The sequence below is a fragment of the Squalius cephalus genome (assembly GCF_949319135.1).
Source record: "Squalius cephalus genome assembly, chromosome: 17".
Lineage (NCBI taxonomy): Eukaryota > Metazoa > Chordata > Actinopteri > Cypriniformes > Leuciscidae > Squalius > Squalius cephalus.
Genome location: NC_137138.1, coordinates 17,796,713 through 17,815,491, shown reverse-complemented (window position 1 = coordinate 17,815,491; position 18,779 = coordinate 17,796,713). Strand labels below are relative to the sequence as shown.

The following is an 18,779-nucleotide window of genomic DNA, read 5'->3' as shown; positions in this document are numbered from 1 at the left end:
AAAAAAAAAAAAACAGTTCCTGCTGGAAAGAATTTGTAAAACATTTAAACCAGGCACAACTAAAACACCTACATGTAATGTGTTTTTTTAAATTGGGCAGAAGTCAATGATTGGGAAATAAACACTGCAGGAATGTCCTTTTATGGTAGGCTACAACCAGTATTATTGTAGTTTCACCTGCAGCTCGATTTGCCTGAGCTTTTCGTTATTGGAAAAACAGAATCCAGTTTGGCAGGGTCCTGCTACTGGGCTTTAGGTTTTCCTCATATGACTCTCAACAGTCTTTCAGGCTTTACTTGCACATTTACCTCAGGTATGTTTTCTTTGAAAAGGTATGCTAAATATACATCTATACATTATATACTGTAATTTTACACTGAACTGCATTTAGTGAGGTTTATGCTTATAATCCACGCCGGACGCATCGTTTACTTTTCGTCAACTTTTTTTACTTTTCGGCAAGTGTGTACTGTTTGCTGCTCTCGTCCTGTGTAAAACAGAGACACATTCTAAAAAAGCAAATTCGATTTTTTTATTTACATTCACATTTTTATCGTAAAGGGTTAGTTCAAACAACAATGAACATTTTATATATATTTTTTAGCCTAATGTTTTTCCAAACCCGCGTGACTTTCTTCTGTGCAACACGACGATAGAAGACATTTTGAAGAATGTTGATATATAACCAAACCGTTTTGGTTACAATTGACATCTATTATGGACAAAAACACTTTTTTTTTTCCAAAATATCTTCATTAACCACAGAAAAAGGAAGTCATTTTTGAAGACAGGTTTGAACCCTATGGTTTGGACGACATAAAGGTGAGTAAATGATATGACTTTTTTTGTGCGAACTATCTCTAACTGTAAAATGTATAAGAATTGTGGACATTTTTAGACTATTTTAGACTAATATATTGTAGCCTACTGTAAAACAAATAGTACCTACTGGATAAGAATATGATTTTGATTAAAAATCAAGCGCAAGTACAAAACCTCTGTGTTCCTTTTCAGAGCCATGGAGGCCATATATGAAGTAGAGGTTACCACAGGCTCCATGACCCACGCGGGCACTTTTGACAAAATATTCATTACTCTAATTGGCACACATGGAGAGAGTGAGCGGACCAAGCTTGACAGCCTTGGAAGAGATTTTAAGACTGGCATGGTGAGATATATATATTTAAAATGTTCAATTTAAAACAATTAAAATGTGCACAAGAAATATCGGACTGAAATGAGCCATCAGCTTCTCTAACTGTAGTATTGTTTTTGTTTGTTTGTTTTACCTAGAAAGTAAAGTACAAAGTGACAACCAGGTTCACAATCGGCTACCTGCTGCTTATCAGACTTGAGAAAGATAATTTCATGTTCTTGCCAGAGAATGACTGGTTCTGCTCTGTGGTAAAAGTAAGAACCCCCGAGAATGATGTGATCCATTTCCCATGCTATCGCTGGATGGCAGAGGGGGAAGTGATTGAGCTGCGAGAGGCCAAAGGTTTGTGTATATACATATATATATATATATGAGCATAATAGACTTCTTTCAAAAACGTTTAAAAAAACCTGTAATGTATGTCTTTTCTGACTGGGATTTTCTGTCGAACTTGACTTCAGTAACTTTCTGTTACTTTTATAATGTCTGACAGCTACAAAAATCTATGATGAAAAATATTCGCAAGTGAAAGAGCACAGAAAAAATGAGATGAAGCATAACAAACAAGTGTACCAGTAAGTTTGCGCGACCAAGATTTGTCTTTGCAATAATTTTGTGCCCTCCTCATTGTTACATGTGTTTGTGTATCTTTGCTTTTCCTCGAGGTGGACTGAGTTTAAAACAGGTCTCCCACAGTGTACGTGTTTTCAGGAGCCCCTGTCTCTTCCCTCAGTGGTCCGCTTCTCTTTCACTAAAGACATGGATTCAGCTTTCAACAGCTCAACTGCGTAAGGTTCCTCCTAACCTACAACCCCGTTTTCAAGGAAAGTGGGGACATTTTGTAAAATGCAAAAAAATCAAGAATCTGTGATTTTGTTAATTCTCTTTTCTCTTAAGTGACAAAAATACAAAGAGAAGATTTTCTTGCATTTTACAAAATGGAAATGGTGTTGTATTATTATTATTATAGGTATTAGTATATCCTGCCTGGTCACTTCTTTACACCAATGATGAATTTATCTTCCAGGCTTGGTGAGATCAAAATGAAGAAACTGGTGAAAAAATCTGATCAGTGGGTTCAAATGGAAGACATGAAGAGTGCCTTTTGGCCATCTCGAACCACTATCTCTGGTATGATAGCTGCTAAAGTGATCTGTTACACCGATATGTTGACATCAGATGCCGAGTGCAGTAAAACTGAAATAATTCTGTCAGTTTTGTGGTTGCAATCCTTTTTTTAATAGAATATGTGCAGCTGCACTGGATGGATGATGAATTTTTTGGATACCAGCTCCTAAATGGCCCCAATCCAATGATGCTCCGCCGATGCACTGAGCTTCCTCTGAACTTTGCTGTTAATGACGGTATGGTGCAGCCTTTTCTAGGGAGTGGAACTTCTCTTACTCAAGAGATGAAGGTAAAACAATATCAAATTTGCTCTCTTGCTTTCTCGATATGAATGTTATATCTCAACACAAACTATAAATTGTTTGCTTTTTTAACCCAACAGGAAGGAAACATATTCTTATGTGACTATAAAAGACTGGCAGATTTACCGGCTCAAGTCATCAATGGGAAGCAGCAGTATGTTGCGGCTCCACTGTGTCTGCTGTACAAGAACCAATTGGGCAAACTTCTGCCTATTGCTATTCAGGTATTTGCTGGATTTTACTGACTTAAGACAGTACCAGAATGGACTGGACCAAATCTTAAAATATGTGTATTCATTCTTGCATCTTATCACCTTTATATATATATATTTTAAACTTCCTTAAAACAAGATTAATAAGATTTTATTTGAAAAGTATATATATGAATAAAGTTTTTTTTTTTTGCCCACTGATTTTTTTAAACAGAAATCTAGTGAGGTAATACAAAATTTTGTGAGGTTTATGTTTAAAATATTTTTTTTAAAATATATAAATACAGTACCAGTCAAAAGTTTGGAAACATTACTATTTTTAATGTTTTTGAAAGAAGTCTCTTATGCTCACCAAGCCTGCAGTTAAAAAAACAAAAAAACAAAAAACAAAACAGTAATATTATGAAATATTATTACAATTTAAAATAATGGTTCTCTTTTTTAATATATTTTAATATGTAATTTATTTTTGTGATGCAAAGCTGAATTTTCATCAGCAAGTACTCCAGTCTTTGGTGTCTTATGATCCTTCAGAAATCATTCTAATATGATGATTTGATACTCCGTTATTATCAATGATGGAAACAGTTGTGCTGTTTAATATATTTTTTTGGAATACTTTTTTCAGGATTCATTGATGAGTAAAACGTTAACAGCATTTATTCATAAAAACAGCATTTATTCAAAATAAAAACATTTCTAACAATATAAATCGTTACCATCACCTTTTATCAATTTAACGCATCCTTGTTGAATTAAAGTACTAATTTCTTAAAAAAAAATAGTTATTGTTCCCAAACTTTTGAACGGTAGTGTATATTGTTACAAAAGATTTCTATTCTAAATAAATACAGTTCTTTTTAACTTTTTATTCATCAAATAATCCTGAAAAAAGTATCTCAGGTTATAAAAAAAATATTAAGCAGCACAACTGTTTCCAACATTGATCATAAATCAGCATATTAGAATGATTTCTGAAGGATCATAAGACACCAAAGACTGGAGTACTTGCTGATGAAAATTCAGCTTTGCATCACAAAAATAAATTACATTTTAAAGTATATTAAAAAAGAGAACCATTATTTTAAATTGTAATAATATTTCATAATATTACGGGTTTTTTTTTTTTTTAACTGCAGGCTTGGTGAGCATAAGAGACTTCTTTCAAAAACATTAAAAATAGTAATGTTTCCAAACTTTTGACTGGTACTGTATATATAAAATATAAAAATATAATATAAGTTTTTAGATAAAAGGTATTTTAATCAGTTTAAAATATATAAATATATATATATATATATATATATATATATATATATATATATATATATTCCAAAGCATTTTCCAAAGCAATATACTACTTAAAATAATAAATAAATAATTAAATTTAACAAATGTACACAGTTCAATTTGATCTAATCGGAATTTAGATTTGATCTTGCTTTTAGGATGTTTAAACATTTTCAACATTTTTGTTTTAGTGTGACAGACATGAAGATTGTTTATACTTTCTTAATCTTGCTGAGTATGTATTGTTAATTTTACAGCAAATGATTAACTGTGATTCCCATTTGGTCTGTCATTGCTGTGTCAGTTGCAGCAACAGGCGTCAGACGACAATCCAGTTTTCCTGCCTAGCGACTGCGAGTATGATTGGCAGCTTGCCAAAATCTCTGTGAGGAACGCAGACTGTCTTGAGCATCAGGCATCTTTCTATCTGCGCACCCATCTGTTGGCTGAGACCTTTACAGTGTCATTACTAACGAACCTCTCGGCCGCTCACCCAATACATAAGGTACTCAAGATACTGTCAGGTGCAGCTCATTTGTTTACAGGACCTTTTTTAATACTTCTGAGTATAAAAACACTTGGACCAAAGAAATATACACTACAGCTCAAAGAAATCAGTACAATACCTGACATTCTGCCATAACCTGGATGAGCAAAACCTTTACAGTGAGTCTCAAGATCTGATGTATTAAAGAGGCCATATTAATTCCTTTTACATAGTTGTTTTTGGGGTCTACTAGATTAGTTTTTCATGCTTGGCAAAGCACTTATTTTTCACATATTTTAAATTGTCGCAGCACCACTCTTCCCAGTCTTTCAGTAACGCTCTGTTTTGTTACTGTGTCTCTGAAGCCACTCCTTCCGAAAAGCGTAATATGCTCTGATTGGTCGGCTGGGCCAGTGTATTCTGATTGGTCAACAACATTAAATGCGTTTAGGAAATTTCACGCCGCTTACCATAACCACTCAAACAGCAACATTACACACCAAAAAAAGTTGAAAATGTAAAAAAAGCATAATAGGTCCTCTTTAAAATCATCATGACTCATTTTCATATTTGTGATTCTCTCATAGTTGCTGATGCCACACACACGTTATACCCTTCAGATAAACACCCTTATTCGGGACAGACTTATCGGTCCTAAGGGTGCTGTCACTCAGGTATTGACTTAGGACATTTTTATTTTCATTTATTGTTTAATGAACACAATTACTTTGAAAATCATTATCACTTCAGAATACCAGTATTGGAGATGAAGGGATGACCGATCTCATGAAGAAGGCGCTCTCAGACCTGACCTACTGCTCTCTATGCCTGCTTGAAGACATCAGTGACCGTGGTCTGGAATCTATTCCCAACTTTTTCTACAGAGACGATGGACTTCAGATCTGGGGCATCATAAATGAGTAATTTTTGCATAATTACATTTCTTTCATGGCATATTGAATGCATTCTTCAGTGTGCCAAATACAAATCAGATGACTTTGTGGTGATTTTGGTGTCGTTCTCTAGTTTTGTAAGGAGCATGGTGGAGTTTTACTACAAGAGTGACGGTGATGTGCAGCGGGACACTGAACTCCAGGACTGGATCAAGGAGATCTTCGTTCATGGGTTTCTTGAGAAAAGCAGCACAGGTAAGTAAAGTGATATGGCCATAGCTGTGATGTCATTATATTTTTCATCATCAATCTTCCTTTTGGTCTCAGGAATACCTCAGTGTTTTAGTACAGTGGAGGAGGTCATTAAATTTGTAACCATGGTGGTCTTCACAGTTTCAGCTCAACATTCTGCCCTCAGAGCAGGACTGGTAAGTTTTAAATGAATATATACACTCACCTAAAGGATTATTAGGGACACCTGTTCAATTTCTCATTAATGCAATTATCTAATCAACCAATCACATGGCAGTTGCTTCAATGCATTTAGGGGTGTGGTCCTGGTCAATCTCCTGAACTCCAAACTGAATGTCAGAATGGGAAAGAAAAGTGATTTAAGCAATTTTGAGCGTGGCATGGTTGTTGATGCCAGATGGGCCGGTCTGAGTATTTCACAATCTGCTCAGTTACTGCGATTTTCACGCACAACCATTTCTAGGGTTTACAAAGAATGGTGTGAAAAGGGAAAAACATCCAGTATGCGGCAGTCCTGTGGGCGAAAATGTCTTGTTGATGCTAGAGGTCAGAGGAGAATGGGCCGACTGATTCAAGCTGATAGAAGAGCAACTTTGACTGAAATAACCACTCGTTACAACCGAGGTATGCAGCAAAGCATTTGTGAAGCCACAACACGCACAACCTTGAGGCGGATGGGCTACAACAGCAGAAGACCCCACCGGGTACCACTCATCTCCACTACAAATAGGAAAAAGAGGCTACAATTTGCACGAGCTCACCAAAATTGGACAGTTGAAGACTGGAAAAATGTTGCCTGGTCTGATGAGTCTCGATTTCTGTTGAGACATTCAGATGGTAGAGTCATGATTTGGTGTAAACAGAATGAGAACATGGATCCATCATGCCTTGTTACCACTGTGCAGGCTGGTGGTGGTGGTGTAATGGTGTGGGGGATGTTTTCTTGGCACACTTTAGGCCCCTTAGTGCCAATTGGGCATCGTTTAAATGCCACGGCCTACCTGAGCATTGTTTCTGACCATGTCCATCCCTTTATGACCACCATGTACCCATCCTCTGATGGCTACTTCCAGCAGGATAATGCACCATGTCACAAAGCTCGAATCATTTCAAATTGGTTTCTTGAACATGACACTGTACACAATGAGTTCACTGTACTAAAATGGCCCCCACAGTCACCAGATCTCAACCCAATAGAGCATCTTTGGGATGTGGTGGAACGGGAGCTTCGTGCCCTGGATGTGCATCCCACAAATCTCCATCAACTGCAAGATGCTATCATATCAATATGGGCCAACATTTCTAAAGAATGCTTTCAGCACCTTGTTGAATCAATGCCACGTAGAATTAAGGCAGTTCTGAAGGCGAAAGGGGGTCAAACACAGTATTAGTATGGTGTTCCTAATAATCCTTTAGGTGAGTGTATGTATATATATATATGTATGTATGTATATGTATGTGTGTGTGTGTGTGTGTGTGTGTGTGTATATATATAATGATCTAAACATTTTTTTTTTTACTTAGTTTGACTATGGTAGTTGGTTTCCCAACGCCCCTGGCTCTCTAAAAAGACCCCCTCCTACATCTAAGGGAAGCTCAGACGAAAACACCCTGCTGGACACTCTGCCTGACATGAACACCTCTGCATATCTAGTATCAGTCTTTTGGCTCTTGAGCAAACCTTCATCAGATTTAGTGAGCGTTTCCTACTCAACTGATTGCATTATCCGATTTGTTGTAAATAATCACAAATCCCTACAAATTCGTTCTAATCTTTTATGCAGGTTTCACTTGGGCAATACCCCGAGGACTACTTTTGCCAGACGGCTCCCCAGAAAATGATCAGAGATTATCAAGCAGAGCTGTCCTTTTTGAGTGAGTCCATCAAAGACAGAAACACAGGGCTGCAAGTGCCTTACACGTACATGTGCCCTGATACGATCAGCAACAGTGTCAGCATTTGACACAGAGCGGTGTGTGACTCAGGACTAAAACAAGATGTTTTAGTATTATTTTACATGCAGTCCCCTGGTTTCACAGACAAGGGCTTAAGCCTAGTCCCAGACTAAAATCCATGGTTGAGGTGTTTTAAACGAAAGCATAATATTAAAATATGTCACTGCCATTGTTTTGTGTCAAGATGCACATTAGTGTAGTTTTTTTCTAGGACACATAAAAGCTACTTAAATGTCCTAATTGAAATAAGGCCTAATCTAAGCCCTGTCTGTGAAACTAGGTGTTCATTTTTAAACCTAAATTAGGATGAATATTTGCTTACTATAAAATAATAATTACTCATTTGTCTTTATTGATTTGATTAAGATGCTGTTTTGAAACATCTAAAATTTCTAATTCAACATTTAAGTTATAAAACTATTTTGATGAATACATTTTTAATTCTTTGAAATTACTGTGTGTATATATACTCTCATTTGTCAATATTGACTTGATTTAAATGCTGTTGAAATCATCCTAGATAGTGTTTTAAAAATGCATAATAAATAAATTTATTTTTAAAAAAGCATCATCAAAATCGACTTTTGAGCAGATCTTCATTTTTTATTTTATGGACAAGTGCCACAAATATTCCATGCATGTTTAGGTTTGATATGGAATAATTCCTAATAACAGCATTTAATACTATCCCCACTTTAAATGTATGTACTTTTACACCAACATTCCCATGAACAGTCTTGAATACAAAAGCTGCAGTAACAATATCCAAATGCAATAACACAACTCTCCAAAAAAAAGTGATTGTACAATTCTTATAGTGTTTATACACAATTTGTCTTTTACTGATGAAAAAAACACAAACAAAAATGCCACTGCAAGACACTCAATGTAGACCTGGATGATATACATTCTTAAAAGATTATTTTTCTACCACCTCGATCTTTTGGCAAGAGACAATGCAATAGCATCACTCTCAGAAATTTGTCATCTTTTAACCAACACATCAGTGCTACAGTTGTGGGTTAAGTTCATCAATGCACCGCTTAAGGTTTTCAGTTTTTTCCGGGAAGTGGCCTTCTTTGATTTTCTTAGTAATGTATTTTGTCGTCTCCTCCCTTGCATTCTGGCTAGAACCAGTAGAGGTCTGAAGGAGGCTCTTGAGCAGCTCCTGGTTGGCCTCCACAGACAAACCCAACAGAAAGCGGAGAAAGATATCGAAGTTGCTGTTCTTAGAGCTTAATGCTTTGTCAACTGCACTCTTGAGTAACTCTGTCAAGGAAACCTTTAAGACCTTCAGCTTGCTCTGCTCAAGGATGTTCTTCCCATGTTTCTTGAAACAGAAGAAAACATGAAGAGCAGCGAGGTATTCCTGAATGGTCGGATGAGCAAAGCAGCTCACCTTCTCGGTGTAAATCATGTACTTCTCTCTGTAATACTCAGTGCAGAGACCGGTGCAGGCCATGGCCGGGTATGAATCTGGCAATTCAACCTCGTCCCAATGTTCTTTCTCCATCTGAAACTCGTTCTTCTCAAGCATGCTGTAGGACAGCTTTGCAAGCTTAATGAGCAGCTGCTCAGCAGTAAGACCTTTGGTTTCTTCAGTGGGGTCATTCTGCAGTTTCTGAACGGACATTTGAGTGTGACGATGCAGCATGATGGTGTACAGATTGGTAAGAGTTTTGGGCACCTGTACTGATGGTGGAAGAGACTGAAACTGTCGCTGCAGCACTTTAGATGCCACCCAGCAGAACAACGGCAAGTGGCACATAATAAACAGCGTCTTAGAAGACTTGATGTGAGCGATCACCCTCTCAGCAAGATCTCGGTCTACGATCGTCTTCCTGAAATAGGCCTCTTTCTGTTCATCAGTAAAGCCACGAACCTCCACAAGTTGGTGGACGTGTTCTGGTGGGATCACATCCAGAGCTCCTGCCCTAGAAATGATCCACACGAAGGCGTTATAGAGCAGGTTCCCCCTGACGAGGTTAGTAATCAACACTTTCACACTCGAAGGCCTGCACGCATCACACCAATATGCTGTTCTCCGGAAGGTAAAGTGGATTTGAGTGTCATCTAGGCCGTCGAATATGAACATTACTGGGCAGCCCTCAAATTCGAGAGTGTCTATTTCCTTCATCTCTGGATAGAAGGTGCTGATTAGAGAGAGGAGGGTATGCTCTCCTTCCAGCATCTTGTTCAATTCCTTGAACTGCAGAGGAATGAGAAAGAAAATACCTTGGTGGACTTTTCCATCCGCCCAGTCGAGGATGAAGCGCTGCACTGCAAATGATTTGCCACTTCCTGGGACTCCTCTGGATAACACCGACCTTATGTGCCTTGCCCTCGTAGTCACAGTGGGAAATAAGTCATTTCCGGTTAATGGCGTCCTGTTCACTTTGCCAGTCTCTTGGAGCTCTTCTATCTTTGATCTGAACTCATGCTCGCTGTTCACTGATGCATTAATGCCATCTGTCATGTAAAGGTCTGTATAGACAGATTCAAAGGGAACTGGCTGTCCTTGTGGACTAAAACCCTCATACACCGTCTCATACTTCTTCTTCAGAGCCAATTTCAACTCGTAGCGCACTTCGTCTGTGAAACATCCAAATGAAAGACTTTAAGACAACTGTTTGAAATGCACTGTAATGCTTTAACGAGGATAAAATAATATGACTTACTTCTTTTGCATAGTCCGTTCAGATATTCAGTCAGTTTCTTAAAGTTCATGACCTCAAATAGTGCCAGAGTGATCTTCAGAGACACCTCAATATCACAGATCTCCAGCATCTTATCCACCAGATCCACAATATCAAGCCCATCCAGGGGCTCACGGAAGCGCTCTGGATATCGTTCCCACATTTGTTTTTTGAAGTACTTTAATTCGTCCTGTGCAAGTTTCTTTAGGCAGATTGTGAGGGCCTGAGATGTAGCACAGAACGATAGTTTTCTCAACTCATTGTAAAAGGCAATTGATGGTAATATTGTGATTGCTTTAAATGGATGTCCACTGGATGTAGGCCTTACCTCGAAAGCAAATTTCACCGTCATCGCTGGATGCCTTTTCTCATTTGGATCTACTACCAACTCTGGTTTTACAGGAACAGGGACTTTTTGCTGTTTCAGGGTAGCTTCCTTTCTGACCTTCTTCCGTGTGCTTATTTTAAAAAGGAGGAGTTATTTAGAATATTCAGGTGAGGATAAATGAAAACTACACGAACACCACTGTTCAAAGGTTTGGGGTCTGTAAGATTTTTTTAATGATTTTGAAAGAATTCTCTTATGCTCATTAAGGCTACATTTATTTGACCAAGAATACAGTAAAAACAGTAATATTGCGAAATATTATTACAATTTAAAAATAACTGTTTTCATTTATTCCATGTGACGGTAAAGCTGAATTTTCAGCATTATTACTCCAGTCTTCATTCAGAAACCATTCTAATATGTTGATTTGTTGCTCAAAGAACAATTATTTATATTTACTTATTATTATCAATGTTGAAAATACTAATAGTTGTGCTGCTTAATGTTTTTATGGAAACCATTATACAGTATGCATTTTTTCAGTTTTTTTAAAACATAAAGATAAAAAGAACTGCATTCCCTTGAAATCGAAATCTTTTTTTAATATTGTAAATATCTTTACTGTCACTTTTGGTAAATGTAATGTATTTCCTGAATAAAAGTATTAACTTATTTCTTTTTTTTTAAATTGACTGATCCCAAACATTTGAATGGTAGTGTATTTTATAAATGACTTAAATAAATAATGTGCATATAAAAATATGCAGTGAACAAAAATACAATATTATGTAACTTTAATCAAAAATAAAAGGTTCAGAAAAATGTTTAATCTGTACAACAAAAATGAGTATTTTAATGAAAATGTAAGCATTATAACCAAGTATGTAAATACATTAATCATTTAAATTATATAGGCCAGGCTTAAAATTCAAATCTTTTTTTTCTTTTTAACAATATGTATAATCTCTATACGACTTCTGAATTGTATACCAATATTTGGCCAGAATGATACAGATGCATCATGTGACTTTCACTCACTTTTCTTCAGCATCACCCTCTTGATTCATGTCCTCATCACTACTAAAGGATTCATTGCTAGAAGCAGACGAATCCCGTCTGCACAACAGAACCCTGTGGAAAGTTGAAAATCTTAACCAGGGCAACCAGAATTACAAGAATAGTAACCTAAACCACAAGCACAAAGAGAGCAAAGTCTCTGACCTTTCAAACAACCCATTTTAGGTATCATTTTCACTCATACACTATGCTACATATCTCAATACTGCTCAAAGTCTAAATCCTCTTTTAAAATGCTATTATTTTCAACTTTATGATGAATATATTAACTCTGCAAGGAAAGAAGACAATATGAAAGATGGCCCAGGTCTGGACTTATGTCCTATAATCTTAAAAAAACAAAACAGACAATTCTTCGGGCTGAATGAAAGTGAAGCAAACTTACTTTGTGCAACTTTCGTCATGCTCCTCTCTTGTTTCTGACCAGCTGTCACTTTGCATGGAAGCGTAACTGGGTGCAGGGGACTCTGCTCTCTCCACGTATTGTCTGGTGAGAAAGATCACTGTAAATGACATATAAACATGAAAAAGACAATCAAATGAAAGCGAATGAGATTTCATTAACCAAGGTAAGCAACACTAAAGGTAGTACACAAATACTGGCGTGTTCCTGGTCTTACCAGCAGGCGTCGCACTTACACAACAGTCAAGCATGTGTGCGTCTAAAATAATGCACGTCAACATCTAGATATTGATTTCTGAACCCTATCACACCAATATCAGATGACCAAAAACCATATTACCCCACAGGATCAGAGTATCCGAGGGTGAATGGAAGTGTCCTCTGAGGAATGAAGTCGTCCTCTTCATCCCCATTTTCACTCCCGAATGCGGAAGCCCCGATTCCTAATGGCAGACTGTTGTCTGACGCCATGTCGTCGTCCATCTCGTACTTGCAGCGTTTCCCCCGCTTGTCAGAAGCAGGTGTTTTTACCCTGTTAAAAGCGATACACAGATATTGCAAAGTTCATTTGCCTTTCATGTGAATGACCCATATCTTGCTGTCGGAGGGCTCCGATAATACACAATTTTTGCTTAAACAAAAGTCTTTTTGTTACAGTAGTAACGCTTAACCCCTTTAAAACCCTGGTTAAGTAACGTTTTACACTATTTTACTACAATTTGCGGCGCCAGTGATAGGCAGTGTGAAACAATGGTGTTAAAATGTCAGCGAGTTGTTTCTGCAACTGTCTGACAGCCAATCACAACTGCCTCTGTCTGTGCAACAATGAAATATTCATAGTAACGTTATGTGACTAATGTACACGCGCACATAAACTTTAAAATGCGCTGTTTTACTTTTGGCGTACTTTTGTACGATAAGACCCGACATATTAGCTAGAGCTAAATCTTTACGTGCCGTCTTTTCTAGAGAAGTAGCCTAGCCTAGGCTATAGTTAATAAAACAAGTTGCACTGATCCACTCCATGTTGCCGTTGGCCTTATAAATATACAAACAATAACGATTGCATTAGGTTTATCTATGCACGGTGTGAAAAAATACGTTAATTATGTTGTAGAAAAAAGACAATTGGTCAGCCTGTTTCATGGTAGCTACAAGAAAGTTTTGTACCTTCACTTTATATGACCTTATATGTGGTCAAATGAGAGCTTAAGAGAAAGATATCGAATGATTTCACCTTTGTTTATTTCAATGTTTCTGGATCCGCAATCGTCTCGATCCCACGTCTCGTTCACATATAATTCCGGAAGACGGAACGAATAAAACCGGTTGGTTAACTTTAAATGATAGCCTATCTATTCATAAAATATTTTCATCTGTGATTAATTTCTGGGCCCGTATGCCTCTACAAGCCCGTGTATACACTTTACCAGCGAACAAACATCTACCAAACACGCACCTATACAGTGTCTGACCATATCACTTTCGGTTTGAAGTTATAGGCCTAACGTTACTTCCTTATTTTCTTAAAGAGACAGCAAGAATATTTAGTGAAGTAGATTTTGTAAGTATTCGTAGAGGCCGTAGACTAGTCATCTGTCACCTGCTACTTTTAGTGTCTCTGGGAACAGATCAAGCTTTTATTCTGATGTTTTGAGCTGGTTGTGTGTTTCAGCAGGAGCATTGTGTTTAGTCACATATGATTTCCTTTTATATTTGTGTTGTTTATTCAGTAAATATGTGTAGGCCTGTTTAATTCAAAGTCATAAAGCCATATTTTGGTTATTTATTGGCTTGTAGTCTAGGCTATTTATTATAGCTTTCTTTTTAATTTTCCATTTTCCCTTTCTATTTTGCTTCCCCATGTTTAAAAAAATAAAATAAAATAAGAATACCGATACCAGAGGTCTTCAGCATGGTTCTGCCAATTATTATTTATTTCTGATCAATTTTTGTGTGAAAAAAGTATACAAAAATAGCTATAAAGATATTTTATATTATTTATTTAATCAAATGCTATGAAGTTTTTATAAATAACAGGGAGTCCCTGCTCTGTCTTTCTATGCACTGCATCTATTCATTTGTGTAAAAAGGATGAAGACCCTTGACTTAACCTTGATACCCTATTTGACACCATTGTGGTGAAGGATCATGTGTTGATCCCTGTGTTGTTTCTGTATTTAAAAGGCCTGAATTCCCGTTGTGAAAGGCACTGATCTCATATGCTGTAGATTTGTTATAGTTGTTTAAGCCTCCAACTCTAACTGCAGATGGTGAGTCTCAGTCTTAATGGAGCAGCTCTTGAACCTTGATCTCTTCTCCGCCCCTTGTCCCTTAAAAGCCTCTCCTCAATACCCCTGCCGGCAGTAAGGATTCTCAACATCTGTCAGCAGTGCGCACTCCCCTTATGTTCCTATGAGATGTCAAATCAACATAAAGCACTCTGTGAAATACAGGTATTTGAAGAGCACAAAAATATATTTTTTAAGAATATTAGTAACCAAATCGTTTTGGTCACCATTTAGGTTTTATTTACAAAAATACACTGTGACATTTCTTAAAATTATTATTTTATGTTCCACAGAAGAAAGAAAGTACTATTTTGGAACAACAGGGTAAGTAAATGATAATAGAATTTTCATTTTTAGGAAAACTATCACTGTAATTATCAGTCACATAAACCAAACTGGCTCATGCATGTCATGATTTTTTTTCTTTTGTTTGGCACCATGTTTCTTAAAAAGAAAGTGGCTTAATTGGGACAGGCTAGTGGCATGAAAGTCAGCCCATGGCGCTGCATGTTTCCCCTTGAATGATCATGCACAAAGCCCTGACTAAAGGTCATTCCAGTTTTTAGGACAGCAGGCATTTAAAACACCTTATTGAAAAAATAAGCCAAAACTTGCCATTTTAATCATGCATTCAATTGAATGCATACCACAGCCTAAATATTAATGTTCCTTTAGATTTTTTTTTGTGTGTGTGTGTGTGTGTGTGTGTGTGTGTTTGTGTGTGTGTGTGTGCACCTTACATCTGTATGCACGTTGGATTAAAGAGATAGTTCATCTAAAAATGAAAAAAAAAAATCCATAATTGATTCACCTTCATATTGTTCCAGACCCTTATGACTTTCTTTCTTACATGGACCACCAAAAAGGTGTTGAGACGGAATTTATTTTTATAGCTTTTTTTTTCTTCATAAAATTTCTTCATAAAACAGTAAGAAGTGAAAAAAAAAAAGATAATTATTATTTAAAAGAAATACTGTTCATCTAAACATATACATATAACATAACACACAAGTAAATTATTCATATGAATCTGCAAACAATAAAAGTTAAGCAATAGCCCCAATCTTTGAATACTGGCCTATATGTAAGCGTGTATTTAATCCTCTGGTTGGCACACAGCTCAATTATGGAGATGTTTCCGCTGCTTGGCCCTCATGACGGCTCATTTGCCAGAGCCAACGACTGGCAAGAATGGACGAGGCGCGAGTCATACGAGTGTGCGCGAGGGGCGCGCGTGCAGACTACTGTTTACTGGTAACAGCTTGAGACGGGGCAAACAGCTGCGCGAATTCACCGTTGTTTTTCTTCTACGGCTCGATATATGGGATGAGGAATGGAAACATTAAAGGCACCGCAACGTGAATGAATATGATAGAAATGAGGAGAAACCCTCGCGCGCGACCAAGAGAAATCTAAGGCTATTCTGACAGCTCTCTCACAAAGACTAGTGCGAAGGAATGCAGAGCAATGCTTTGAACTTGAAAGACCACCAACGCTTCGTTTTTCAAGAACCAAGGCAGAAATTGGGTAAACATGCAGCGGATGAAAAACAGGCAGAAATCTGCGTGAGTGGATCTGGAGTGTGCTGAAGCGCCTCTTTCGCACCTTTGTTTGGCACCGTCTGCAAAAACTTCCACAATGGCTCTGGTCATGGAACCTGTAAGCAGGTGGTCAACAAGCCAGGTGGTCGACTGGATGAAAGGTATGCATTTTACAGTCGTATGTATTTTGCAATGACAATAGAGGAAAATACTGTATATCCAATAAGGCTCGTCTGTGCACAGTGTTTGTGCTTTATGAAAATGTAAATGTTACCTATTTGTCCATTTTTTTTGCGTGCTTACAATATTTAATTGAACTCGTTTTAAAGAAACGTCGCTATATCAAGGCGCGACAGTGCGCGCGCACTCTAGCTGTCATGCAATTAAGATTTAGTCTTTTAAGCTCATAGCGATTGCTGTTATTAACAGATGTTGATGTCGGCAATACACGTAAAAGGATTAAGATATCAGAATGTGTTTAAATATGGTGTTAATGAATTAAGAGTAGTCACGTCATCTCATCAAACAGAATGTAAAGTGACGGGTCACGTGGAGGCTGAGTGATCAGCTGGGACCCCTCTGGCAGTTAAAGGCTCAATGGCCCCTCCATGGTCACTGAAGTTCATGAAAATGGCTTTTTTCATGAGCAACAACGGCTAATGAACAGAACACAGTGTTGCGCACACACACATACACACACACACACTCTGTTTCGCAATTTTTGTGGGGACTCTCCATAGGCATAATTATTTTTATATTTTACAGACAGTATTTTCTATCACCATTACACTAACCCTACCCCTAAACCTACTCATTTCCAAAAAATATCATTTAGTATGTTTGTTAATCCATTTCCCGCCGCTGGCTGCTCCCCACAATGTAGGTGATCTCAAGTTTTACTATCTTTATGGGGACAAGACACACATACACACACACACACACACACACACACACAAAACGTTACTGATGAAAGAAACATTTTACATTGCAACATAAACATCAGAGTGTTCATTAATGATAACAAAAATAAAAACGAAATATTTAATTTTTAAATTTAAATAAAAAATATTACCAAATAGGTTCATGATATTTTAGCTTTCACTGTAAAATAATGTGAGTATTTCTATAATGTTATGGTAAAATTACACTCTGTTCTGTTTATCTAATATATATATATATATTCAGTATAAAAATGTAACCATTAAAGGGTTTTACTGTAGAATTTTTACTGTAGAATTTTGTTAAAATATTTATTATTGGCCTTTTTTTTTTTTTTTTTATAGTGAAGCTTTTATGTTTGATTAAAATTACAAAAGGTCTGGTCTATATTGCAGCCTTTGCTGGCCAAAAAAAAAAAAAACAGACCATTTGATCGACATGTCAAGAAACAATTGCATAGTTGTTTTGTTTTTATGTGCCGTTTACTCTTATACCACAAAGGCAGTCAAATAATCCCTTTTACTATAATTTGTCTTTGCCACATTACAGTCATACACTGATTTTTTTAAGGTGATGTGATAGGATAACAGTGGATGCGTCCAAAATCGCATACTCTCTTGAGTAGGTACTTATTATGAATAAGTAACTACTTCACGACCGTAAAAAATATGTTCTGTTCTGTATAAATGTGTGTAGTATGAATGTAATCCGGGCGTACTACATTCGCAATGTTGTCATTATCATGATGTGGCCTACCAGTGTCAATTGCGTCACTTCACTGCCATTTACAAATCCTCTCTCGTAGCCCATGGGATAGTAAAGTGTGCTCACTTCAGAATCTCGCCGTCAGTAGAAGGTCATCCAGGTACTTTTAGCCTACTCTTTTAAGAGTACAGTGAATTCGGACATACTACTTTTGTCACATACTGTTATTTTATATAGTAGGGAAATATGCGATTTCGAATGCAGCCAGTGTGTCATAATTGAATATGCACATTAGGTCTATTACAACTAAACACTGTAAATATATTTGGCATAAGATATGGTGAACTCCTTTGAGAAAGATCATTTGAGTCTAAATGGCTGGTTTATTTGCTCAGGAGTTCTGGATGAACTGAGAAAAGAGAGGAAGACAGTCATTTGTAATTCAAATGAGGAAAGTGTTCCACTTGGCTGAATGTTCTGCCTTTAAGTTGTTATGTTTGTGAAAAAAGGTTGATCAGCTTCTCCATCTCATTCCTCCCTGTGAGGAATTCACAAAATAGGAATTTGGTACTCAATGTGTACGCTTGTGTGAGAATATGTCTGCAGGTGTGCTTTTCAGCAATAACCAGCTTTGTTAAATGTACAACAATGTGCACTTGTATGCCTGCACGTGTGGATGTCTTGGCTTGAGGTTAGTTAATCAGATGGTGTGTGTTTTGTTAGAGTGGGTAAATAAGGCGATGGCTCAAATGGACGATAATAAGCTGTGTGATTTAATGTGTTATTCATTTCATTTTGCTCTTATGCCGGAACATAGCTGATTTAGTACATGCTTTGTGATCACAGTCTATGCGCGGTGAAGATATGTAGGCAAATATCTAGAGGTTGGAAACTTTTGAAAGTGCAAACATCCTTATATTTTGAGCAAATCTAAACTGTTAAGGAAGGATAAGCGAGATGAAAAGGCAGTGTAGGAATCATAAAGAATTATACCGAGGCGGTGTTCCTCCCTAAGGGAATGCCAGAAAGGGTTTCTTATGCTGTTTGCACACTAAAAGCATGCTCACAAGTACACATCGTCGCTCTGTAAGTTAACCCTTCCTGAGGGTCAGGGAGAAATGTA

At 37.1% G+C, this 18,779-nt stretch overlaps 4 protein-coding genes across 7 annotated transcripts in view; 2 read left to right on the top strand and 2 right to left on the bottom strand.

Annotated features, from left to right (window-relative positions):
* The window catches only part of sumf2 (sulfatase modifying factor 2), a 144,136-nt gene that overhangs the window by 66,515 nt on the left and 58,842 nt on the right, over positions 1-18,779 (bottom strand). The window lies entirely within an intron of this gene.
* LOC307144814 (hydroperoxide isomerase ALOXE3) lies at positions 22-8,265 on the top strand. Of its 3 annotated transcripts, XM_079847381.1 has the most exons (16): positions 22-313; positions 766-822; positions 1,015-1,168; positions 1,294-1,498; positions 1,650-1,731; positions 1,822-1,944; positions 2,184-2,287; positions 2,401-2,573; positions 2,667-2,810; positions 4,393-4,593; positions 5,163-5,249; positions 5,326-5,495; positions 5,602-5,723; positions 5,796-5,896; positions 7,245-7,415; positions 7,505-8,265. In XM_079847381.1, the coding sequence occupies exons 3-16, from the start codon at positions 1,019-1,021 to the stop codon at positions 7,682-7,684; spliced, it is 2,013 nt and encodes a 670-aa protein (XP_079703507.1). In that variant the 5' UTR covers positions 22-313; positions 766-822; positions 1,015-1,018; the 3' UTR covers positions 7,685-8,265. The 3 variants fall into 3 exon arrangements, with proteins under 3 accessions (XP_079703507.1, XP_079703506.1, XP_079703508.1); XM_079847380.1 differs by having other exon boundaries at positions 211-822; XM_079847382.1 differs by lacking the exon at positions 766-822 and having other exon boundaries at positions 213-313.
* nlrc3l1 (NLR family, CARD domain containing 3-like 1) lies at positions 8,207-13,686 on the bottom strand. Its single transcript, XM_079847379.1, has 7 exons — positions 13,418-13,686; positions 12,521-12,712; positions 12,163-12,264; positions 11,739-11,831; positions 10,701-10,830; positions 10,355-10,595; positions 8,207-10,268 (listed from the first exon to the last, which is right to left on the bottom strand). Exons 2-7 carry the CDS (start codon positions 12,661-12,663, stop codon positions 8,686-8,688), a joined length of 2,292 nt encoding a protein of 763 aa, XP_079703505.1. The 5' UTR covers positions 12,664-12,712; positions 13,418-13,686; the 3' UTR covers positions 8,207-8,685.
* The window catches only part of cnksr2b (connector enhancer of kinase suppressor of Ras 2b), a 37,393-nt gene continuing 34,302 nt past the window's right edge, over positions 15,689-18,779 (top strand). For both annotated transcript variants that reach the window (XM_079847378.1, XM_079847377.1), the window contains exon 1: positions 15,689-16,173. In XM_079847378.1, coding sequence (XP_079703504.1) covers positions 16,110-16,173 — 64 coding nt within the window. In that variant the 5' untranslated portion in view covers positions 15,689-16,109. The remainder of the gene's footprint in view (positions 16,174-18,779) is intronic.